This window comes from Pimephales promelas, chromosome 12 (genome assembly GCF_988280905.1).
Source record: "Pimephales promelas chromosome 12, fPimPro1.hap1.1, whole genome shotgun sequence".
In the NCBI taxonomy this organism is placed as follows: Eukaryota; Metazoa; Chordata; class Actinopteri; order Cypriniformes; family Leuciscidae; genus Pimephales; species Pimephales promelas.
Window position 1 is genome coordinate 25,207,147 of NC_142780.1, and position 20,672 is coordinate 25,227,818.

The 20,672-nt window shown below is 39.4% G+C and overlaps 2 protein-coding genes across 6 annotated transcripts in view; one reads left to right on the forward strand and one right to left on the reverse strand.

Annotated features, from left to right (window-relative positions):
- Positions 1 to 240: 240 nt before the first annotated feature.
- Positions 241 to 6,583, forward strand: prss35 (serine protease 35). Its single transcript, XM_039679519.2, has 2 exons — positions 241 to 381; positions 5,169 to 6,583. The coding sequence occupies exon 2, from the start codon at positions 5,182 to 5,184 to the stop codon at positions 6,445 to 6,447; it is 1,266 nt and encodes a 421-aa protein (XP_039535453.1). The 5' UTR covers positions 241 to 381; positions 5,169 to 5,181; the 3' UTR covers positions 6,448 to 6,583.
- A 4,522-nt stretch (positions 6,584 to 11,105) lies between these two features.
- The window catches only part of snap91a (synaptosome associated protein 91a), a 40,462-nt gene continuing 30,895 nt past the window's right edge, over positions 11,106 to 20,672 (reverse strand). For 2 of the 5 annotated variants that reach the window (XM_089117817.1, XM_039679514.2), the window contains 13 exons: positions 19,470 to 19,706; positions 18,244 to 18,324; positions 17,923 to 17,991; positions 17,589 to 17,696; positions 16,988 to 17,059; positions 15,303 to 15,485; positions 13,178 to 13,426; positions 13,073 to 13,097; positions 12,735 to 12,828; positions 12,570 to 12,656; positions 12,378 to 12,485; positions 11,428 to 11,522; positions 11,106 to 11,341 (listed from right to left, as the gene is read on the reverse strand). In XM_089117817.1, coding sequence (XP_088973943.1) covers positions 11,436 to 11,522; positions 12,378 to 12,485; positions 12,570 to 12,656; positions 12,735 to 12,828; positions 13,073 to 13,097; positions 13,178 to 13,426; positions 15,303 to 15,485; positions 16,988 to 17,059; positions 17,589 to 17,696; positions 17,923 to 17,991; positions 18,244 to 18,324; positions 19,470 to 19,706 — 1,400 coding nt within the window. In that variant the 3' untranslated portion in view covers positions 11,106 to 11,341; positions 11,428 to 11,435. The remainder of the gene's footprint in view (positions 11,342 to 11,427; positions 11,523 to 12,377; positions 12,486 to 12,569; positions 12,657 to 12,734; positions 12,829 to 13,072; positions 13,098 to 13,177; positions 13,427 to 15,302; positions 15,486 to 16,987; positions 17,060 to 17,588; positions 17,697 to 17,922; positions 17,992 to 18,243; positions 18,325 to 19,469; positions 19,707 to 20,672) is intronic. The other 3 variants (XM_089117815.1, XM_089117814.1, XM_089117816.1) reach the window with 3 other exon arrangements.

Consider the following 20,672-nt stretch of genomic DNA (forward strand, 5'->3'; position numbering starts at 1 on the left):
TGAATTGTCAAATAAAGATTTATTCAAATCCAAAGATTTATTAAGTTAAATTGCTGAACGCTTTCTCAACTTCACTTTCTCTGCTCCGCATCGTTGCAGAGCATGATGGTCCCTCCCCTATACGAAACTCTTTTGTGAAAATCTTGTTGGGATTTTTTTTTTCCCCTTCCTTTCCCTTAAACGTCAAGTGTAATTCCTACCAAGGGTTTCGTCTCTGAGCTCTCCCTGTCTTGAAGGTGGAGCAGATATGAGAAGAAACGGACTATCAGCCAATCCAACCGAAATCCTCTGAGATGAAGTAGGCTAACTTTTACACGCTTACTGCTTAAAAAACAAGCATCTGTTGCGGATTGAACATCTCCATCAATCGAATGATAGCAGGTATGACGCTTTATTTATTTATTTGTATCTTTATTTATTTACTCATTCATTCTTTCTCTTTAAAATGTATAACTTTTTGCATCATTCCAACCTGTGAAAATAATAAAGTGTCATCGTCGTGATCATTCTGAAGCATCTGAAAGTGTAGGCTATATGGATTGCAAAGGTTATGTGAAAAATTGACAATAATAAAAAGTTTTTTTTTTTGTTTTTTTTTTCATGAGAGTTTAGGAAGTTCAGAAAGTTCAGAATACTTTGTTGTAGGCTATAGCCTATGTAAATAATGGTAAATCAGGAATGATAATTAATTACAGTTGGATAGCCTTAATAATCCCTAACTAAACTTACTTTTAAACCAAACCTTGCAAAAAAAAATTTAAAAAAAAATTAAAAAAAAAAACAGCGGAAGTCTTCTTTGGAAGAAGTGTTAACCATAATTAATACCCCGCTTTTAATTTCACATTGTTGGTGGTGTAAAATATTAATAAATCCATGAATGAGAGAAAGATGCACTTAAAGATCCGTCAATTTTGTATGAATCAACCAGTTTTCAAACTTAATTTAAAAAGGGACAAATAGCGCCACCGTTTGTTTGATCAAGTTGGTTGAAGTTTACAAATGTGCAAGATTGTGATTTTTGCCTTGTAATGGAAAATGGGTTGATGCTGACTTGGACGGGGGATGTTCTGCTTTTTCCACTAAAGCCAGATTTTAAAAAGTATCTATAGATAGTATTACAGAGAAAATGTCATTGGAAATGTCATAGTGATATTTCAGCAGTGATGGAAGAATGTCAGATTGCAGTTGCTCAATTTTATCCAAAAAAAATAAAAATCTGTTGATAGAGATTTTAGACCACGTGTCAGAACAAGTTTGCCTGAGTCTGTCGGTTTTGTCGACTTTATAAGGCCCGAGCTGTCAGCATATTTCACATCATAGACTTACTGGAATTTGTTTGGACCTCTGTAAGTGCTTCCCTTGCTTCCCTTCTTACGACAATCTCCAGGGACACATCTGATTTGTCATTGCCTGAATCCATAACTTTCCTACCACACATTCACGTGCGCATATTTCCCCTCACACTTCCGCTGAGGCTACAACAGTATTGTCTGTACAGATGGATTCGCATAGACAGCACGGCTGATGCAGATAATCCACACCGACGCCATGTCATAGTGAAGTGAGAGGTGGGAGGAGAGGGATTCCAGCTCTCCAGGGGAAAATTTACTGAACCAAGAATGGAGTAGCAATCTATATTCCAACCCACACTCTCCATCCCTAACCTGGCTACTGATTAGAAAATGTTGCTGCAGTCTGTTTTTCTTGGTCAGTGCTCAGCAATTTATTAGATGATGAATGTGTGAGAGTGGTGACTGTTAAATGCTTGACTTTATGCTTTGCTGATTTTTTTCTCTTTGTGAGTCATGCTGCACATGCTGTACTCCACATTTTTTTTTTTTTTTTTTTGTAATGGTTATGCTGGTATAAGTTTGAAATGTACATATTGATGAACTTCTATAGCATCATCACCATTACAAAAAAAAATGTCATCAAACAAAAAGACAACTTTGGGTCAAATATGGACAAACCCAGTTGTTGGGTAAAAATTTTAAATAAAATTATCCAAAATTTGGCTTTGTACATATTTGACCAAAACTGGGTTAAAACAACCCAGCATATGTGAACCCACTGAATTGTTCACCCCCTATAAGATTAATCAGCACTTAATGAACTAATGCATTTCTGACTGGTAAATCACTGTATCAAATTGCTGAATTGTCACTGTTGTCCATGGCAAGGCTGTATGAGTCTGCGGATCCGAAAACCAGCCTCTCTTGTATTACACACTCATCTCGTATTCCAATCTCTTCAAATGAATGCTACTTGCATCTTGTGTCTGAGTTATTGACTGTAGTGAAACTGACCCCAGAAGACTTTGTTTCAATAGTACTAAAAATTTCAGTGCAGTGTTGTTAACCTTGCTGCAAAGCCATTTGTTTTGGAATCCAAATCAGTTTCCCAACTTTTTTAATTTATTTGGTTAGTATTAAGCTGGATAATTAAACTCAGCTGGTTATTATTGCACAATAACCACGTCACCTTGATCAGGACCTTTGCTGATGAAGATACCTTACTTATCTTATTCTGATCTCATTGACATGGAAAACCTGAAAATATCAGGATACTTGGATAAAATTGTGATTTACAGGCCTTAAAACATTATACATTCTATAAAAATGATGTTATTATCTTGTCTTTATCCTACACCCATGAATGACTGGACGAGTCATGGAAGTGCATTGTTCAAAAGCTTTGGGAACCTTAGTATCCATTTAAAATCACTGCTTTGTTCCTCATATTTATGTGCAGGATTTACTTGGTACGCCATAATTCAAATGACTTGCATGAGTCAAGAGTCAAGCCCCTTTTCATCACTGCAAAGTGATGGTCTGGTGGAAAAAAATAAAATGCACTCAAATCTTAAACTTTATCAGTTAGAGATGTGATACATAAATGAATACAGAAGTAGGCTTCTGATCTGATAGCTCTGTATGTGGGTGCACGTATATTATTTTATGCTCCTATTCATTGGTAACAGTACCAATTGCAGCACCATCCACAGAACCCAAGTATATACTTATTACTGACATTTAGCAAAGACAGTAGGAAACGTTTCCAAACCACTGACTCAAAAAGCTCTGACCCACAGGGTCAATATTCTTACAGTCCCCACCACAAACCTCCAGTCTCCAGTTCTCCTCTAATGGCAGATAGATTCTGTCAGCCGGGTGCCATTTAAGGAATAATTTTTAAATGCGAGCATACTTTTGCGCTATTTTAATCATTTGTTTAGTCTCTAAAGCTAATGCAGCAAATTTGGCATTCAATAATTACTGTATTTAAACTATTTCTTAAGTAATACATTTTTTGTCTTAAAAGCAAATTCAAATTTTTTTGTTTTGGAATCTGTGGGAATACTATTGTTGACTTAACCGGGACATTAGGATTGGATCTAAATATCTGTGGAATGTGATGATGGAGAGTGAGGTGTACTGTGTATACACAACATACTCTCAGGGGTTTTGGAATAGGGCTTCAAAATCTTATTATTTGTCTCCCCCTAGTGGTCATGACTGTATAAATATAATCATCGGTTCCCATCAGTGCTTTCAAGCCCTGTTCCTCCTTGAGGCCCCCTTAAAGGTTCTCAAAGCGATCCTGGGTGTTGACGTTCGAATATTTTCAAACAAATCGGAGCTAGACCCTCCCTCCTCCGCATCTCATCTCCTCCCCCTCCCTTCCGTGCTTCCTGAAATAATTGTGAACCTGCATAGTTCTAGCTAATTATATCCTTGTGTGGGTTTGGCGAACATAAGCGTCAATTTAGAAGAAAAAAAAACAATTTAACGTTACCCACCTGTCAAGCAAAAACAGAGCAACCTGAATGTCGGACTGGAAGCCCTTCTGCCGCCGGAGTTCTCGCCATCGTTCAAAAGCTTTGCTACCGATGTAAATTCGGAACTTCGCACGTTCTTTATCCGACTCCTTCTTCTTTTTAATTTGTTCCTCAGAACGACGTCTCTTTGGTCGTGTGTCGGTAATTTTTCAAACTTCCCTCTGATGCTTCGCTGCTCTCCTTCACACACACACACACACACCCTTCATGTGCACGCGCACTAACCCCCCAGACCCACCCTCAAATACTTCTTGCCAGTGATTGGCTGGAACACTGTTTGTTAGGTTTCGTGGTCCGGGTAAGACATGATTGTTTTTGTCGCCGTTTGTGGAGCCTGTGGTGTCTACAGAGACCGCGTTTTTTTACAGTGTGTTTAGGGGACAGGCAGCTAGCCGATAGTGAGGAGACGTTTGATGTATGTGACAAAAAATGTTTTGGCCCAGCATCGCTTATAGAACCTTTAATATTATTTTTGGATGTCTACCTTATCTGACACACATTTCAGGTCACGGAACCTCTACTTACAATCTGATAAAATAAATCAGACGTGCTAAATAATCAACACATCCAAAATAGTGTAGTGCTAGGACCAGGAATGAGGTCCACTAATTTGTATGACGGTCTGTAAGCCAGGTGTATGCAAGGGTTTTCGAGAGTTAGTATCAGACTGCATGCATATTGCATTTATATTCAGGGGAAATTTATATTACCGATACAATTAAACAATACAAAAAAACACATATGCAATACGCACATATACTGCTGACAAAATATGTCACTTGTACTTATACCCTAAAGTGCGCATTACACATTCATCTGGCCTATAGACTACTCCAGGCTTTTAGAAATAAAATAGAAATAGTATGCCTGTGCGCAAATAAATATCCAATATCGAACGATACCAACAATTTAAAACCTCATATGTTTGGCTATGACTGTGCTTAGCCCGTTCTCATCCCAAGGCGTCATATACGACATCCAACGCACATGGCACCTAGCGTCAATATGAGACGCAGATATATATGGGGCAGAAGGCGCCTCCTTGTGGTCTAACCCTAAACCTAGCCCAGACCTAAGCCTACCATACTCTGTGCGTGTATATTGACCCTAAATGCCATGTGCGTTGGATGTCTACGCTTTGGCAAACTTTAGAATGTGTTGAAATACAATAGGCTACCACATTATACTAAAGAAATTTAAATTGTTCACAGATTTCAGAGGTTTAACTTCTTTCCTGTTTTTCTCAGTTAGAAAACCGCCTTTGTTTTCCTGTACACAAAGAGTTACTGAACAAAGGTGATATTACTGATTCTCTTTTTCTCTGGTCTAGGGGTCTCTCTGCAATGGGCCCGGTACCCTTAATGCTCCTGCTTTCCATCTCAGCGCTGACCGTGCTGGTGTCTGCAGCAGTGGACGATCCCACAGGTGACGATGACTACACCTGGCCGCAGAGGAAAGTACCACTGCTACAAGAAAAGCAAACGGTGCATCTGGGCAGTTCAGAGTTTTTGGCCAAGCCGCAGAGTGAGCTCCATGGGATATGTGGCATTGAGTGCCAGCAGGGTCTTCCAGAGCCCAGTCTGGATGATCTGGAGCAGCTACTGTCCTACGAGACCATGTACGACAACGGAACACGCACGCTCACCACCGTCACCGTGCAGGATCTAAACGTGAGCGACGACTGGACGGGAGGCTCTCGGTTGCGCGCTCGCAGAAGACGAGAGGTCTACGGCACGGATACGAGGTTTACCATCGCTGACAAGCAGTACTCCATGAAGTATCCTTTCTCCACATCTGTGAAGATCTCCACTGGTTGTTCTGGAGTGCTGGTGTCCCCCAAACACGTCCTGACGGCCGCTCATTGCATCCACAACGGCACGGACTACCTAGACGGGGTACAGAAACTCAGCGTCGGCGTGCTGAAAGAGCGTTCGCGCCGGAAGAAAGGCCGGAAAGGGAAAGGAAGGAAAGGCCAGAGGAAACATGAAGAAGAGGAAGAAGAAAACGACGAAAATGGAGAGATTGCAGATAAGCATGAACGCAAGGGTAAGGGCAAAGGCAAAGGAAGAAGGAACCGAAGTCGCCGCAGCACCGTCTCTGAACAGCCCTCGTTCCGGTGGACGCGGGTGAAACAGATGCAGGTGCCGAAGGGCTGGTTTAAAGGCATCTCAGAGGACATAGTGGCCGACTATGACTACGCCATCCTGGAGCTTAAGAGAGCGCAGAAGACCAAGTACATGGATTTAGGCGTCATCCCCTCCGTCAAGAAGCTGCCCGCTGGACGTATACATTTCTCGGGATTCGACGATGACCGACCGGGCAACCTGGTGTACCGCTTCTGCTCTGTATCCGAGGAGTCCAACGATCTGTTGTACCAGTATTGCGATGCCAAGCCCGGCTCCAGCGGCTCAGGCGTCTACATTCGCCTTAAAGAACCTGGCAAGAAGAAGTGGAAGCGGAAAATCATTGGCGTGTTCTCGGGTCACCAGTGGGTGGATGTTAACGGGGTGCAGCAGGATTACAATGTGGCCGTACGAATCACACCCCTGAAGTACGCACAAATCTGCCGCTGGGTCCACGGGGACTCTAACCAATGTCGGGGCACCTGAGAGACTCCCTCCTCTGACTGCCTCGGTCCCGGCTCTCACCAACCCTTGTGCCTCCCATGTGTGCACTACACAAACTGCTGCATTCATCAACACTAGAGACTATAACACGCCATTGAACTTTTCCAAGCTATTTTGATACCTTAATTTATTTTATTAGACAACTTTTGTTATGAATCAGTTAGAACGAATGTACTTCTAGATTCAGTTGTCCTAACGAGAACTAATTCTGTCCTAAACTGTTGTTTTGAATTAGAAAATGTACTTCAATCAGTGTTGTTTGCTATGGGAGGCATTTGTTTTGTCTGGATACCTTGAAAGCTAGATCTGACTAGTTGACACAAGAAAAAAAAACTTTTTTTTTTCTGAGAGAAGAAGCTTTGTTTGTTATTTTCCTTTTTTTTTCTTTTTGAAGAGCACATAAGTATCAATATGCTGGTGTTCTTTGAAATTCTTTATTCTTGTTATCCTTGTTATTGTTATTATTAGATGTGACCCTGGATCACAAAACCAGTCACAAGTTGCACGGGTAGGCCTATATTTTGATATTCAGTAAAGATCATGTTATATGAAGACATTTTGTAAATTTCCTACATAACACATTATTATTATTTTTTGAGTGAATGCAGCACAATCGCCAACATAAATGGACAATTTTAAAGGCGATTTGCTCAATGTTTCTCAAACAAACCATACATCAATGGAAAGCTTATTTATTCAGCTTTCAGATTATGTATAAATCTATTTTTTTTTTTTTTTTTTTTTTTTTTACAAAATTGCCCCATGTGGACCCAACATTGACTGGTTTTGTGGTCCAGGGTCACAAAAGTTATGATTGTGTGCCTTTGACAGCATAAACTGTAACCTGTCTTCATGGGCTGTCATTTTGTTTCTGCCTTTTGTATAACAATGCAAGCAGTTAGTTGAAGGTTTAGGCTTAATTTTCAGAGTCCCTTGTTGACTTTTGGTGCTAATTTAATTTTAAAATATAAAACATTTAAGGACCTGTCGAATTAACAGCCTACTGTAGAACTGTAAGTATGTATTTAATGTAAGGCTTGTATTATGAGTTACATATGATCATGTTGTTCATTACAAAAACACAGGGTTATTTAAATTTAGATATGATTGATAATAAATAGCATTGTTATTATGATAAAGAGAAAAGCAATGCAGCTTCATAGGAAATATAAATCAAAAATCTTAATATAAAATTGATTTATCAAAATCGGATTGCATCAATTTTCATTTTGTACAACTTTTTCCTAAATCTTTTTTATTAAGGACCAAATAAACTGAGATTTATATGTATTGGTCTAAGAGGACAAAATAGTGTGTGTTAATTTTTTTGTTTTTTCATCAAACTTACATAATCGAACATCTTGTTTTTCCAAGTTTGCTTATACTTTTACATTCCACAGCCTATATTTATAAGAAAATGGTAACATTGATAACATTTAAATTTCATTTTATATACATTGTGAAAACAGACACTAGGGGGACACAGGTGGGCAATTCTTCCCATCAGTTTATTGCATCTCAAAGGGCTTACATGCACTATGTAGGGGGTGTCTAATGTGAATCAATAAATCAAAATAAAATGTATTTCAAAGGAACAGAGAACTGCAAAAGAGAGATTCAAAGATCTGTCTTTGTCATTTCCATGAGAGATCTAACAGGGACAGTGATACAGGGCTGTCAGTCAAACCTTTCTGTAACACTGTTTAACAGTGACCTCCTGAAAACTTTGACAAAGATCTAAGAGTCTATCACTGCTATTGAACCTACACCCTATTATCTATGTTATTCTCTTATAAGAGATCTCCTCCACAGTCCATTTTGTTGTGCAAACTACAGTATCACCACCCACCAACAGAGGGAGCATGAATCAACCGGATAACGTAACAAACAAAGGTCAGGGTTCATAATGTTGCATGAGAGGGTAAGACTGAGAACCAAACATGTGAACGGGTTCTTATACAATTATACAAAATAACACAACATGTACCAGCTTCAGTTTGGATTTCATACAAGCACAAGTAACTATGAGACTCAAACACAGCATTACACTGACTACATCTGTGAAATCTTGGGAGCTTTTTTGTTTTGTTTTGTTTTTTTGGGGAAACATCACCAGTTGAACAAGTTGCTGTACATATTTGTTATTTTAAGATCCTGCAAAAGGCCTCTCTCAGAGATCTTCTGAGATTTGTAGCACTGAGATTAAGTGGAATTAAAATCCAAATTTGCTGAGATTATCCATAAAGATTAACCTCAGGGTTCTTCCGATATCCATAAAGAGTATGTAAACAGTGAACTGACAACGCATTGACTATTAAATTAAAACAATTCAAACTAAAGAATCAAAAAATATATATATGAAAAATAATATGAGTTAAAATACAAAAATGACATGTAATCACCAAGAGGTTATAGAGGAGCCCAGATATGCTATTAATTTATACATAACTCATGTATATTTATATCTCATATATTTATATTTTGTAAACAAACATGTCAGTCGATGATGGGAGATGACAATATCATTTCTTTTAATCCGATTACCAGGTACACATCAATAAGTTGTCCACAGATAAAAATTTGAGCAGAGGAGAGACCTTTTCATCAATAGCCGCGTTTCCACTGCCGGGCTAGGGCTGGGCCAGAGCTAACAGCGAGCCGAGCCGAGCTAGTGGCCTCGGGCCTCAAGCACCGGGCTTGCGTTTCCACTGCCGGGCCAATAGCCCCACAGCGCTGCCCCAGACCCCACCCCTAACACGCCTTTCTGGATCAAACGTCACAAAACCCAACCCATTTCAGCAGGTATTATGAATTAATTTATTTTTTTAATTAAGAAGATAGCATGTGTATTAACTCACCTGCCGTAGTGGCTGCAATAGTGTCACGAGACCAGTACAGGCGATTCTCCATTTCAAGCAGCGATTTTTTGCGCGATATAACAGGCTGCGGAACCGCCGCAGCCTGTTAACAAACGCCGCCTGTTAACAAATAACAAACGCCGCAACCTCGAGATACAGAGTTAATTTTTTAACACCTTTAATAACTGATTGGACCCCATTTGAAACGAAATTAATTTATAGAAATAAAACGCAGCAAGTACGGAGCAGTTAAAGCCGCATTTCCATCACCCTTCAAACTGAAATTGCCAATTGAAAATAAGCAAAACGTCCATTTCACAAAAACTCCGTGTCTGCAAATAATAATAATAATAATAACCATCATCATCATTATTGTAGCATTTTATTAGGCTGCATATGTAGAAGACGCCTTTATCCAAAAAAGGAACAGAGCACAAATAAACACAATATTTTTGACGCATATCAGCGCATATCCAGTGTGTGGAGCACGCACTGATGGCTGCGAGACGCCCATGTGAACACTTGCAGTTTCATTGCATTTCTTTCAGTGGAAACAACTTAAAATACTCTTTCATTTCTGGTCATACAGAAAATAATAATACATTATTCGCAAATACATTTATTTGCGTAAACTCACAATAACAAGAAAACGTTGTGCTTTAACAATTAATCAAGGCGCGCTTCATGATCTCCGTGAACTGAAGCGCAAGACCTGAAACAGCCACCGCATTCGAATTTGTTCGTTTTAAATTGGACATTTAAAGCTTTAGTCTTGTAGATTAAAGCTTTAAATGTCCAATTTAAAACGAACAAATTCGAATCGAAAGCCAATATCTTTCTGACTAATTATGTAGCTAACTAATTTCTCTCTGTGCATCCGGAGATGCAGATGTTTTTAGCCGAAAATCATTTAGAAAACAATAGTTTATTAATAAACAATTAATGCCTCGTTATTTTATATTATTTTATTAGCAGACACATTTATTATAGCCTATAAATCACCTATAATCCCCTTTCTGTAGGCTGTGGTTACGGCTCTTTCATTCAGCACTGCAGGGAAAATATCATTTCCAGGTTCTAATTTGGCCTCAGAAAACCAGTAAAATATATATTTTTTTCATATTCATTTGTCAAATATTTTAAATGTTTAAGGGGCAAAAAATCAAACAAATATCTGAAAATTCGTCGATATGTAGCCTATATATAGCCTATATATTTTTGCGCAGCATTTGGCATAGGCCTACAGTTCAAATTAAAATGTTATGCAATTTTAAACGGTTAATCGGTTAAACATGGACACCCGTGCATCTTGCTTCAGATCATAACGTTCCATAACACCGATAAACTCCGCCTTTTACCTTGAGCACGCCTCTAGCCCGAGCTGGCCCCCTCTGGCCCAAGGTATTCGACGGGCCAGAAATCCTGGCCGTTGGCCCTGAGGAAGCCCCGATCAAGCCCCGGAAGTGACAGTGGAAACGCGACTGGCCCTGGCACGCACTAGCACGGCCCGGCCCTGGCCCGGCAGTGGAAACGCGGCTAATGAGGATAATATACACAGTACCGTCTGCACACTGCTCCAAAACTAACAGACAACAGAAAGCACTTCAACAACCTGTTTAGGACCTCTGACCCCAAAAGGGAAGTCCCAGAGGAACCAGAATTAAAGTTGAGGGGATCAACACACACACATCATTCAGACTTAAACACTGGGAAAAAAAAAGTTGCCATACATAAGAATCTTTTTTAATCATTCATTTTCATTTGTGTGCATTTTTTTTTTAGATCATTTTTTTCTGTTTCGCTCAAAACAAAGATAACGTTGAGATAAGCACATCTTCATTTTTCTCTTTTCTCTACGATTTACTTCACAGTTTGTGCTACGACATGACACAGGAATGCTGGGTGGGGCCGAGTGGGCGGGGTCAGTGGATATCTAGCTGCAGGCTCCTCTGGCATCTGGAGGTGTAAACAGACAGCAGACCTCTCTCACTGGAGCTCAGTCTTTGAGAAAACATATACTGCAGATAGAATATGGAGAAAATGTCATGTTACTAATGAGGCACTGAAGCCTCATTTAAAGAAGTCACTTGGAAGATAATGATACCTGGAAAATTATAAGAAGTCCTTGATGTTGAGATCCGCAAGTGGGTCCTTGTTGGGAGGTTTTTTGGGGCTCTGAGCAGCTGGTCCAGGAGACAACTGATGAAATAAAGGGTGCTTGAGGAAGAGTAATGGCTGATACAAATTTCACTTATTCAATTTTTTTTTTTTTTTTTGCTGTTTTTACGAGATGGTTCTCACCGCGGAACATGAAATCCACGGGGAGGAGTTGAATCTGGACCTTACATACACCTAAACCTATCCAACTCTGCCCCCTGATCCCTAAACCCAACCCTAATCCTAGCCATCTCCACCCCTTGGATCTTGATACGACTCCTCCCCTTGGATCTCATGTACTGCATTGAGTTTTAAATCATGTACTAATGGTTTTTACTGTTTTTTTTATAAATAAATGCAGCCTTGGTGAGCACAAAAAACATAGGTGAGTTTCAAAAACATAAAAAAGTTGTTTTCTGAATATCTTTCAGTCTGTCTTAGTCTATCATTCATTTTAGTTAGTGAAAATAACATGCAAAGTGCAAAATTAAACCAAATGTTACAATAATTATATAAGAAATCTCCTAAAATATAATCTCCTAAAATAGTAATTGTCATGATACACATTTTTATGCACTAAAAGAACCTTTTCTTACAAATATTTCTAACATTTTGTTGATGAGAATAGTCACCATTAAATCAAAATGGACAATTCTTGATTTTTTTTTTTATGGAATATTGCAGTGTGTGCCCTTTTAATCTTTTATCAAAAGAATCACAAATCACTCACGAGTTCAAACCACAATGACCGATGGCCAAACTCAAGTGCCCCCTACATTTATTTCTGTTCGATAAGTTGTTTCACTCGCATATTTAGGGAAGAAATGTCTACTACAACTTCTATTTCATGTTGACTTTAACAATGTTTGCATGTGCATTTTTGTGTATGTTGTTTACTGGTGCTCCGGGTGTTCCTGTTGCTGCTGGCCCTGTAAATGGTGGTCTCATCATGGGCTGACCCATCATCACAGACTGGGGCATCATGGGAGCTCCAGCTGCTGGGGGCTGAGTAAAAAAGGACAAGTAAAATAACCATCCATAAGAGCATACAGTAAGTGCAAAATAGAGTTTTTAAAAGTGGTTTCTTACCATGCCAAAGCCAGGTTGTGCTCCCATGGGTGGTGCCATTGCTCCAGGTGGGGCGGCAGCTCCTGTGGCTCCAGGGGCAGAGCCAGACTAAACACAATCACAACAGAAATATGATAAGATATACAAGAAACATTTTAATGTGTTTAAGAAAGAAGCAGCCGCTACCATCTGAGCGCCAGGAGTGCCCCAGCTACTCGGGGCGACCTGAGGGGTCCAGTTCGCTCCTCCTGTCAGTTTCTTCTCACTCCACTGGTTGTCCCTGTGCAAAACAAATAGCTGTCAGCCAACATACTGTGCAAATCATTCAAAAACACAGCTCTAGGGCCACACAAAGTGAACATGATTGAATTGTGTAATCCATAACAGTCCAAATGAATTATCAATACGGGTCAGGTTGAGTAAATCATGCTCGTGAATAGACATTACGGATAAGTGACAAGATTAATAGGTGTTTCTGAAACAACATGGACATAGAGGCTCGCTGCAACAGACACTGAACTTACTTCTTTTGGATTCCCACTCCCAAGTCTACAAGAGAGGAAGAAACAAGATAAGTTTGAGTCGGCATCATGGGGACAATGACCCCTACATAATTGTTCCATACATACTTCCGACCAGATTGGCGAGTGAAGTGTCCAAGTCTCCTCCGATAGGTTTAATTGGTTGGGCAGCTGCTACGGGTGCCATTGTCGGTACCATTGCAGGCGCCATTGCAGGCGCCATGGCCGGAGCCATTGCCGGCCCAGCGGTGGGCACAATTCCAGGTGTCAACGGCATGCTCGTTGCAGCCATGGGTGTCCCGCCTGTGCTCTGTGGGGTTATGGCTGGCATCAGAAGGTCTCCTAATCCGCCAAACACTGCCATTGACAGAGAATAGTGGGTTAATATAGCCAGCATGGATTGAGACTATTTTAGCCTAGAATTGATTTGGATATGCAACTTGTTAGCAATCCCATATAATACAGGCTGATTTACTGTAACAAAACAGGAGTAAAATAAAAGACAGCAACATTAAAATAAAATATACACTACCATTCAAAAGGTCAGTAAGATTTTTTAAAATGTTTCATTAGTCTCTTATGCTTACCAAAAATTGATTTATTTGATAAAAAAAATACAGCAAAAGCAGTTATAATGTGAAATATTATTACACTTTAAAATAACTGTTTTTTTATTTTAATATATTTCAAACTGTATTTTATTCCTGTGATGGCAAAGCTGATATTCAGCATCATTACTCCAGTTTTCCGTGTCACATGATCCTTCAGAAATCAATTATAAAAATGATTATGCTGATTTGGCGCTAAACAAAACATTCATTATTAATATCAATGTTGAAATCAGTTGTGCTGCTTAGCATTTTTATGGGAACCATACATATTTTGGGGGGATTCTTTGATGAATAGAAAGTTCAAAAGAACAGCATTTATTTGAAACAGAAATCTTTTGTATCATTATAAATGTCTGTAACTTTTGGATAATTTAATGTTTAATAAAAGTATGCATTTCTTAAAAATAAAAATCTGTCTGACCCCAAACCTTTGAACAAAAGTGTACATGTATTTAAAAAAAAAATAAAAAATTGAGATCCATACATTTATCATAACATTCAAAAATTGCATCCAGGGGTGTTAACTACATGCATTAGGAAACCACAAACTGGCAACACACATCAGAACATCTTTATAAACAGGATTTACAGTACAAAATTACAACATGGTTGGACACATCATGTCAGGCACCAGAGAAAATATCCTCACTGCAGAACTAACTGTACCGGATGGGGAGATTGGCTGAGATCATACACCTCCCAGTCAATGACCCAAAACTTTAAACCTTAAAGGTAAGTTTTTGGGTCTTCAAAATTTTAAAGTGCACCAAGTATATGGTATATATATATTTTAATAGCTTAAAATTACTTTTTTCTTATTTGACATATTTTACAAATACTTAAAAACATACAACTTAGAAAAGCATGAATAATTCACAACACATTTATAGCTAATAATACAGTATATGCTGAAATTATCATTCTATATATTTTATGAAAAAGTATTCCGGTACAGTAACAACACTAAGGCAGGCAATTCATTCTAATGCAGTAATGCTCAAGATCTGTAAAATGTGCGAGCAGGGAAAAACTGCACAGAGTTCAAAGGGTAAAGGGTGTGCATGTGCAGTGGATGAACAAACAGCGCTTGAACATTCAAACCTCCCAATCCCTTTAGCGTGATCGTCTACAGCGATACATGCCGCAAAGCCCTGAGTTCTCTCACCAACTCACCAGCAGGAGCAAGCAATGAGCCAGATCAGTGTGCAAGGAGAAAGTTATCAGAAACGAAGTGCAGAGAGAGAGAGAGAGAGAGAGAGAGAGAGACATGACAGAATAATGGGACAGATGATAAAGTTGAGAAAAGCAGCATTATATTAAGAGAGCAAGAATAGACAGAACACAAGAAAAAAATGAAAAAGGAGAAAAAGCACAGGGAGAATGCATTTTATAAGCACTACCACATCCTCTCTGTATTATTTAAAAAGGTCAGCAGATACAGAAGTGCTCATGCAAGACGAAAGTGTGCTGATAAGCAAGCAAGCTTGAAAAAACGGCACGCTGTGTTCAAGAGAAAATAAAAACAGTTTTGGCAAAAAGGTAATTATCAATGTTTAATGTGAGAGTATAGTAATCTGTTCAAAACACCTGGGGAACATACAGTATATAATATGATTTTTCACCTGACGTATCGAAGCCACCAGATGCTGCTGCGGTGGAGAGGGCGCTGTCTGCCACTGCTGGTGTGGAGGACACCGGCGAACTGCCGAAGGCATCAAAACCTGACTCCAGCAGGTCAGCTGGGGCTGAGACTGGCACTGCTGCTGGGGTTGGTGTAACCGTCGGAGTGACCGGTGAAATCAACCCTAGAGACATCAGTGGGTGAGATGCCAAATCCACAATGCACTTTTAGATTTTTTTTTAAAAAAGGTTTTAGAATTTGTTTTAGTTTATATAAATATACACACACACACACACACACACACACACACACATACACTGGAACACCTGTTCAATTTTTCAATTTCTCATTAATGCAATTATCTCATCAACCAATCACATGCCAGGTGCTTCAATGCATTTAGGGGTGTGGTCCTGGTCAAGAAAATCTCCTGAACTCCAAACTGAATGTAAGAATGGGAAAGAAAGGTGATTTCAGCAATTTTGAGCGTGGCATGGTTGTTGGTGCCAGACGGGCCGGTCTGAGTATTTCACAATCTGCTCAGCTACTGGGATTTTCACGCACAACCATTTCTAGGGTTTACAAAGAATGGAGTGAAAAGGGAAAAACAGTATGCAGCAGTCCTGTGGGCGAAAATGTCTTGTTGATGCTAGAGGTCAGAGGAGAATGGGCCGACTGATTCGAGCTGATAGAAGAGCAACTTTGACTGAAATAACCACTCGTTACAACCGAGGTATGCAGCAAAGCATTTGTGAAGCCACAACGCGCACAACCTTGAAGCGGATGGGCTACAACCGCAACTTTTATTTATTACAACTTTTATTTAGGAGAAAACACCAGATAACCATGCTGATCGCATGAGCAAAGTGCACACTTTTCTTTAAATCACCCAGCACAAACAGGATGCCTATTTTTAAAGTCTTGTGCTGTTTTATTAAAGCACAAAGCCATATTATGGTTTCAATTTTAGTTTGTTGGCAAAATATAACGCTAGAGACCTTTATGTTATGTTATACATTTTACATCTCATGTGTAGGGAAAAGGGAGAAGAGAGTTTGGCAAAAGGCGGATTCGAACTTGGGTCGAGCGCATCAAAAGCTGCTTTTCCCTACGACCTACGCCACTGTAGCTATTTCGTGACGGGCACCTTTTTGCTAAAAATACATGCACTTAGTGCAAATATACCCTCCGTTATCGAAAATGTAAAAAAAAAAAATGTAAAAAAAAAAAGGCTTTGGATGGGTAGACTCGCTGCGAGAAGAAGCACTCCGAGGACACACTTGCATCGCAACAGAGCGTTCAGCCGGGGGGAGCCCAGTGTACCCATGGGCGGCTATTCCATCAAGGGGAGGAAAGGCGGATAAAATCAGTGAGTGGGGGTCTTCCAGGACTTTGAGATCTCATCATGCACATCCAGGAAGAAAGGAATTGGGGTTTGGCGCGCACGTGAATTGGCGGCCATACCCAAAAAACAATCATCCAGCCGCAAGCGGAGTGACAACGAAAGGGAACTATTATTATTATGATTGTAATTAATTTATTAATTACTATCATTTATGTATTTGTGTATTAGGCATTAACTGCATAACATAAATAGAACAGCACTTCGGCAGTGCTTGTTCTAGCTTCTCTGTTTCATCATCAATCAAAAATGAGAGTTTTCCCAATCAAGATTTGTGACCATACCTCCAAGCAGGTCACAGGATGGTGCTCCGGGAGCAGCGGACTGGGACTCTACAGTAGTGTCTCCAAATGTGTCTGTACCAGAGACAGACGTCCCACAGTGCAGCATGAAGGAGGAGAAGCATTAGTCAGCCTTAAAGCTGCATACACACCGAGAGAGGGGCAGATGGAGAGAGTGAGCCGAGATCATACAACGGGTCCATACAGAATCACACCGTAACAAACACTGACATATGGATGTGCATTCCCTGTATCTTTCCACACTTACAATGTATACGGCACAGCATGCAAACACACTATACACAAACACATACCAAACAAATGTCTCTCTTCTCAATATTATCTTCTGCTCACTTAACAGACACTGATAACTGAAAGATCACGCTCTATAACTGAAAAACTGGGTTACTTACCATGTCATAAATTTAAATGTCTATGCTATAAAATTAACTTGAACAATCTAAGCACAGTAGTCAGACATAAAAACCTGATCATAACTCTCAGGGTTACACTGCAGTGGAAGTCTTTGAATATGAATATCTCAATATTTAAGCACTTCCTCTGGTCTTCTAGGTGTTTTTATGAAATAGTTTAGGGGACACACCAAGGAGATCCAGCACAGGTCCAGGCTCGGCTTTAGGAGGAGAGATAGAAGCCGCGTGAGCAGCCCGTGTTGGAGCCACTGGAGCAACTGCTGGAGCAACAAATGAGTCTATACGAGAAAGAGAGAGACAGCTTTCAAAATAATACTAGCAGTTTAATGTGAGGTATAGTGAAAGTAGAAGTGCATTGAAGAACATTAAGCAAATACAGCATTAAATTAAAGTGATAATTCACCCAAAAATGAAGATTCTGTCATCATTTACTCACCCTCTTGTCAAGTTAAACCTGCATGACTTTACCTGCTAGGTTTAGCGAGACAAGCCTCAGATACTCACCAGACAAGAGATCACCAGTCACACTGGCCTCAGGCAAAGGTGAGGGCCCGCGTGACACAGCAGGAAGATCTTCCAGACCAAGCCAAAGTAGAAAGAGGAAGTGGAGGATGAAATGTAAGAGAAGAGAAATCAATAAGGTGCAGAAGCACGTAAATAACACAGAGTCGTGCTTTTGAGGGTGCAAACATGCACAAGTCCACATTCCACTATGAGGACAAACCAAGACGGAGTGGGCAAAAAAACAGATGACAAAGAAGAAAGGTGAGACTAGAAGAGACGAGACGAGACGTTCAATAGAAGTATGGGAATCAACTCCTGTACCTGCACCAAATAGGTCTACGCTAGGAGTGGTTGCTTTGGGCTCTGTGGAGGAGCTTTGCTCAGGCATAGAATCAAACATATCTATAAACAAGGACACACATTTGCATTACGCTTCTAGTCAGTGCAAAACATGACAGCTTCAAGTAAAAAAGAGAGAGAGAGAGAGAGAGAGAGAGAGAGAGAGAGAGAGGAATAGCCATTTAGATACGAAAACATTTTGCTTTGCTTGCTTTTTTCCATAATCACTCTGAACAAGTAGCGCACAAGACATTTTAATCAAGTCTGCAAATGTCAATGCAAACTGCAGCATTCAGATTATGGTCAAAAAGCCCGAAAATGATTGCAGGAAAAATGTGGTCACTGCAAATTCTGGATTTTGACAGATTGCAGTGGGATTTTAGAGGCCTAATGTGAATCAGTGACACTAACCACCCCTCTTGATTTACAATTGATTTTATATACAGACATTTCATACATATCAATTGATATGCACAAATATGTCAATAGTATACTATTTTAGAAATAGTTCATATTTACACTACGGTTTAAAGGTTTGGGTTCGGTAAGATTTGTAAATGTTTTTTTAAAAAGAAGTCTCTTATGCTCACCAAGGCTGCATTTATTTGATCAAAAATAGTAAAAACAGTAATATTATCAAGTATTATTGAAATTTAAAATAACTGCCTTATATTTTAATATATTTTAAAATGTAATTTATTGCTGTGATGGCAAAGCTGACCAGTGTTCAGTGTCACATGATCGTTCAGAAATCATTCTAATGTGCTGTTCAAGAAACATTTCTTATTATTATCAATGTTAAAAAAGGTGTGCTGCTTAATATTTTTGTAGAAATCGTGATAGATATTTTTTATTTATTCAACAGAACAGCATTTATTTTAAATAGAAATCTTTTGTAGCATTATAATCTAAATGTCTTTATTGTGACTTTTGATCAATTAAATGCATCTTTTCTGAACAGTAGTAGTAACAGAAGTGTATGTTTATATTTATATGTCAAACTATTGTTTATTCCTTAGAACTGAAAAGGTGGTTAAAGTCATGATTCACAAATCAGAATGACCAAAAAAAAAAAAAAATAGAAATCTAAATGAGAGAAATCAAACAAAGAGAATCTTAATAATGTTGGGGAACTAGCGTAGCAAGTTAATACTGTCATAATGCAGAGTAAAGCAAGACAAGAGGCAGAACTACAGCAGAAGTATTACCACTAAACAGGTCTAGTGTTGGAGGAGCTACGGGCTCGGTTGTAGCAGATGTGGTGGCGGTGGTGGTGGTGGCAGTAGCAAGTGTAGGAGAGGGGAGAGCAGGGGCCGCTGTTGGTGAGATGCTCGGCTCGCCGCTGGTAGGGGACGCTGGGGCAGCGATACTCTCTACTGGCTTCATGGCAAAGAGATCCAGCTCTGGGGCAATGCTTGAGCTCCCCTCGGATGTGGCCCAGGGGTCTTTATTAGGGAGGGGTGGGGGGTGAAAATGGAGTGGGAAACGTTTGTTACATAACAAACTCTGCAAATGAAAAAGAAACACACTGAAAGCTCATAACTTCAGCAGCACTGAAATCACGGAGAGAGAGAGAGGGGGGGGGGGGGTTACCTTAAAAAGCACACTTTAAGACAACATTAACCTTAGTACTGCAATTAAAATTAAAGTACTAATTAAAAAGTAGTTAAAAAATGTTTTGGTTCATGTTTATGTTTTCTTGTCTTTTATTTTGTAGTTTGCTTAGTCAAGGGCTGTGTCCGCCCCCTATACCCTATACTGTATATAGGGCACTATTTGAGTGGACAGCCATTTGTAGTGGTGTCCAAAACCATAGTGGACATTATCAAGTGTATTCATTCAATCCCATAATGCACCACAATAACGAGTGTACAACTGATGTTCACTCAACGGCTTTGTGATTCTGCCATGTACAAATAGAGAGAACATACAGACCTCATGTTTCTATTGTCTGTTTGTTTGCTTTGTTTGTTCATGTAACCACTGTTGGTGAGTTTTGTCAGGTCAGGTTTTGGTTCAAGTCTGTTTATGTTCTAGCCAAGTCTCTAGTTCATGTCATGTTTTAATTTTTTTGTTTCAATATACTGTATATGGGTTCGCATTCAACTTGCCTTCAGTGGACTTACAGTACGTTAAAAAAACACAATAAACAATGTTATGTTTTAGTCTGTTTTGTATTATACATATTTGTGGTGGTCAAAAACAAGGAAGTACTGTCTGGATGGATGTCAAAAGTTGCAGATTGGCAGCAATATGGAAGCAGAAACACGTTATTTATTAGTTATTACTTATTATTTGATCACTTCAGACATTCTACTGACTATAAGTAGCTTTGCAAGTACATGTCAGCTTATTAACCCTAACCAAACCGTCTTCTAATACTCCAATGAAAATTAGTTGACATGTAGTTG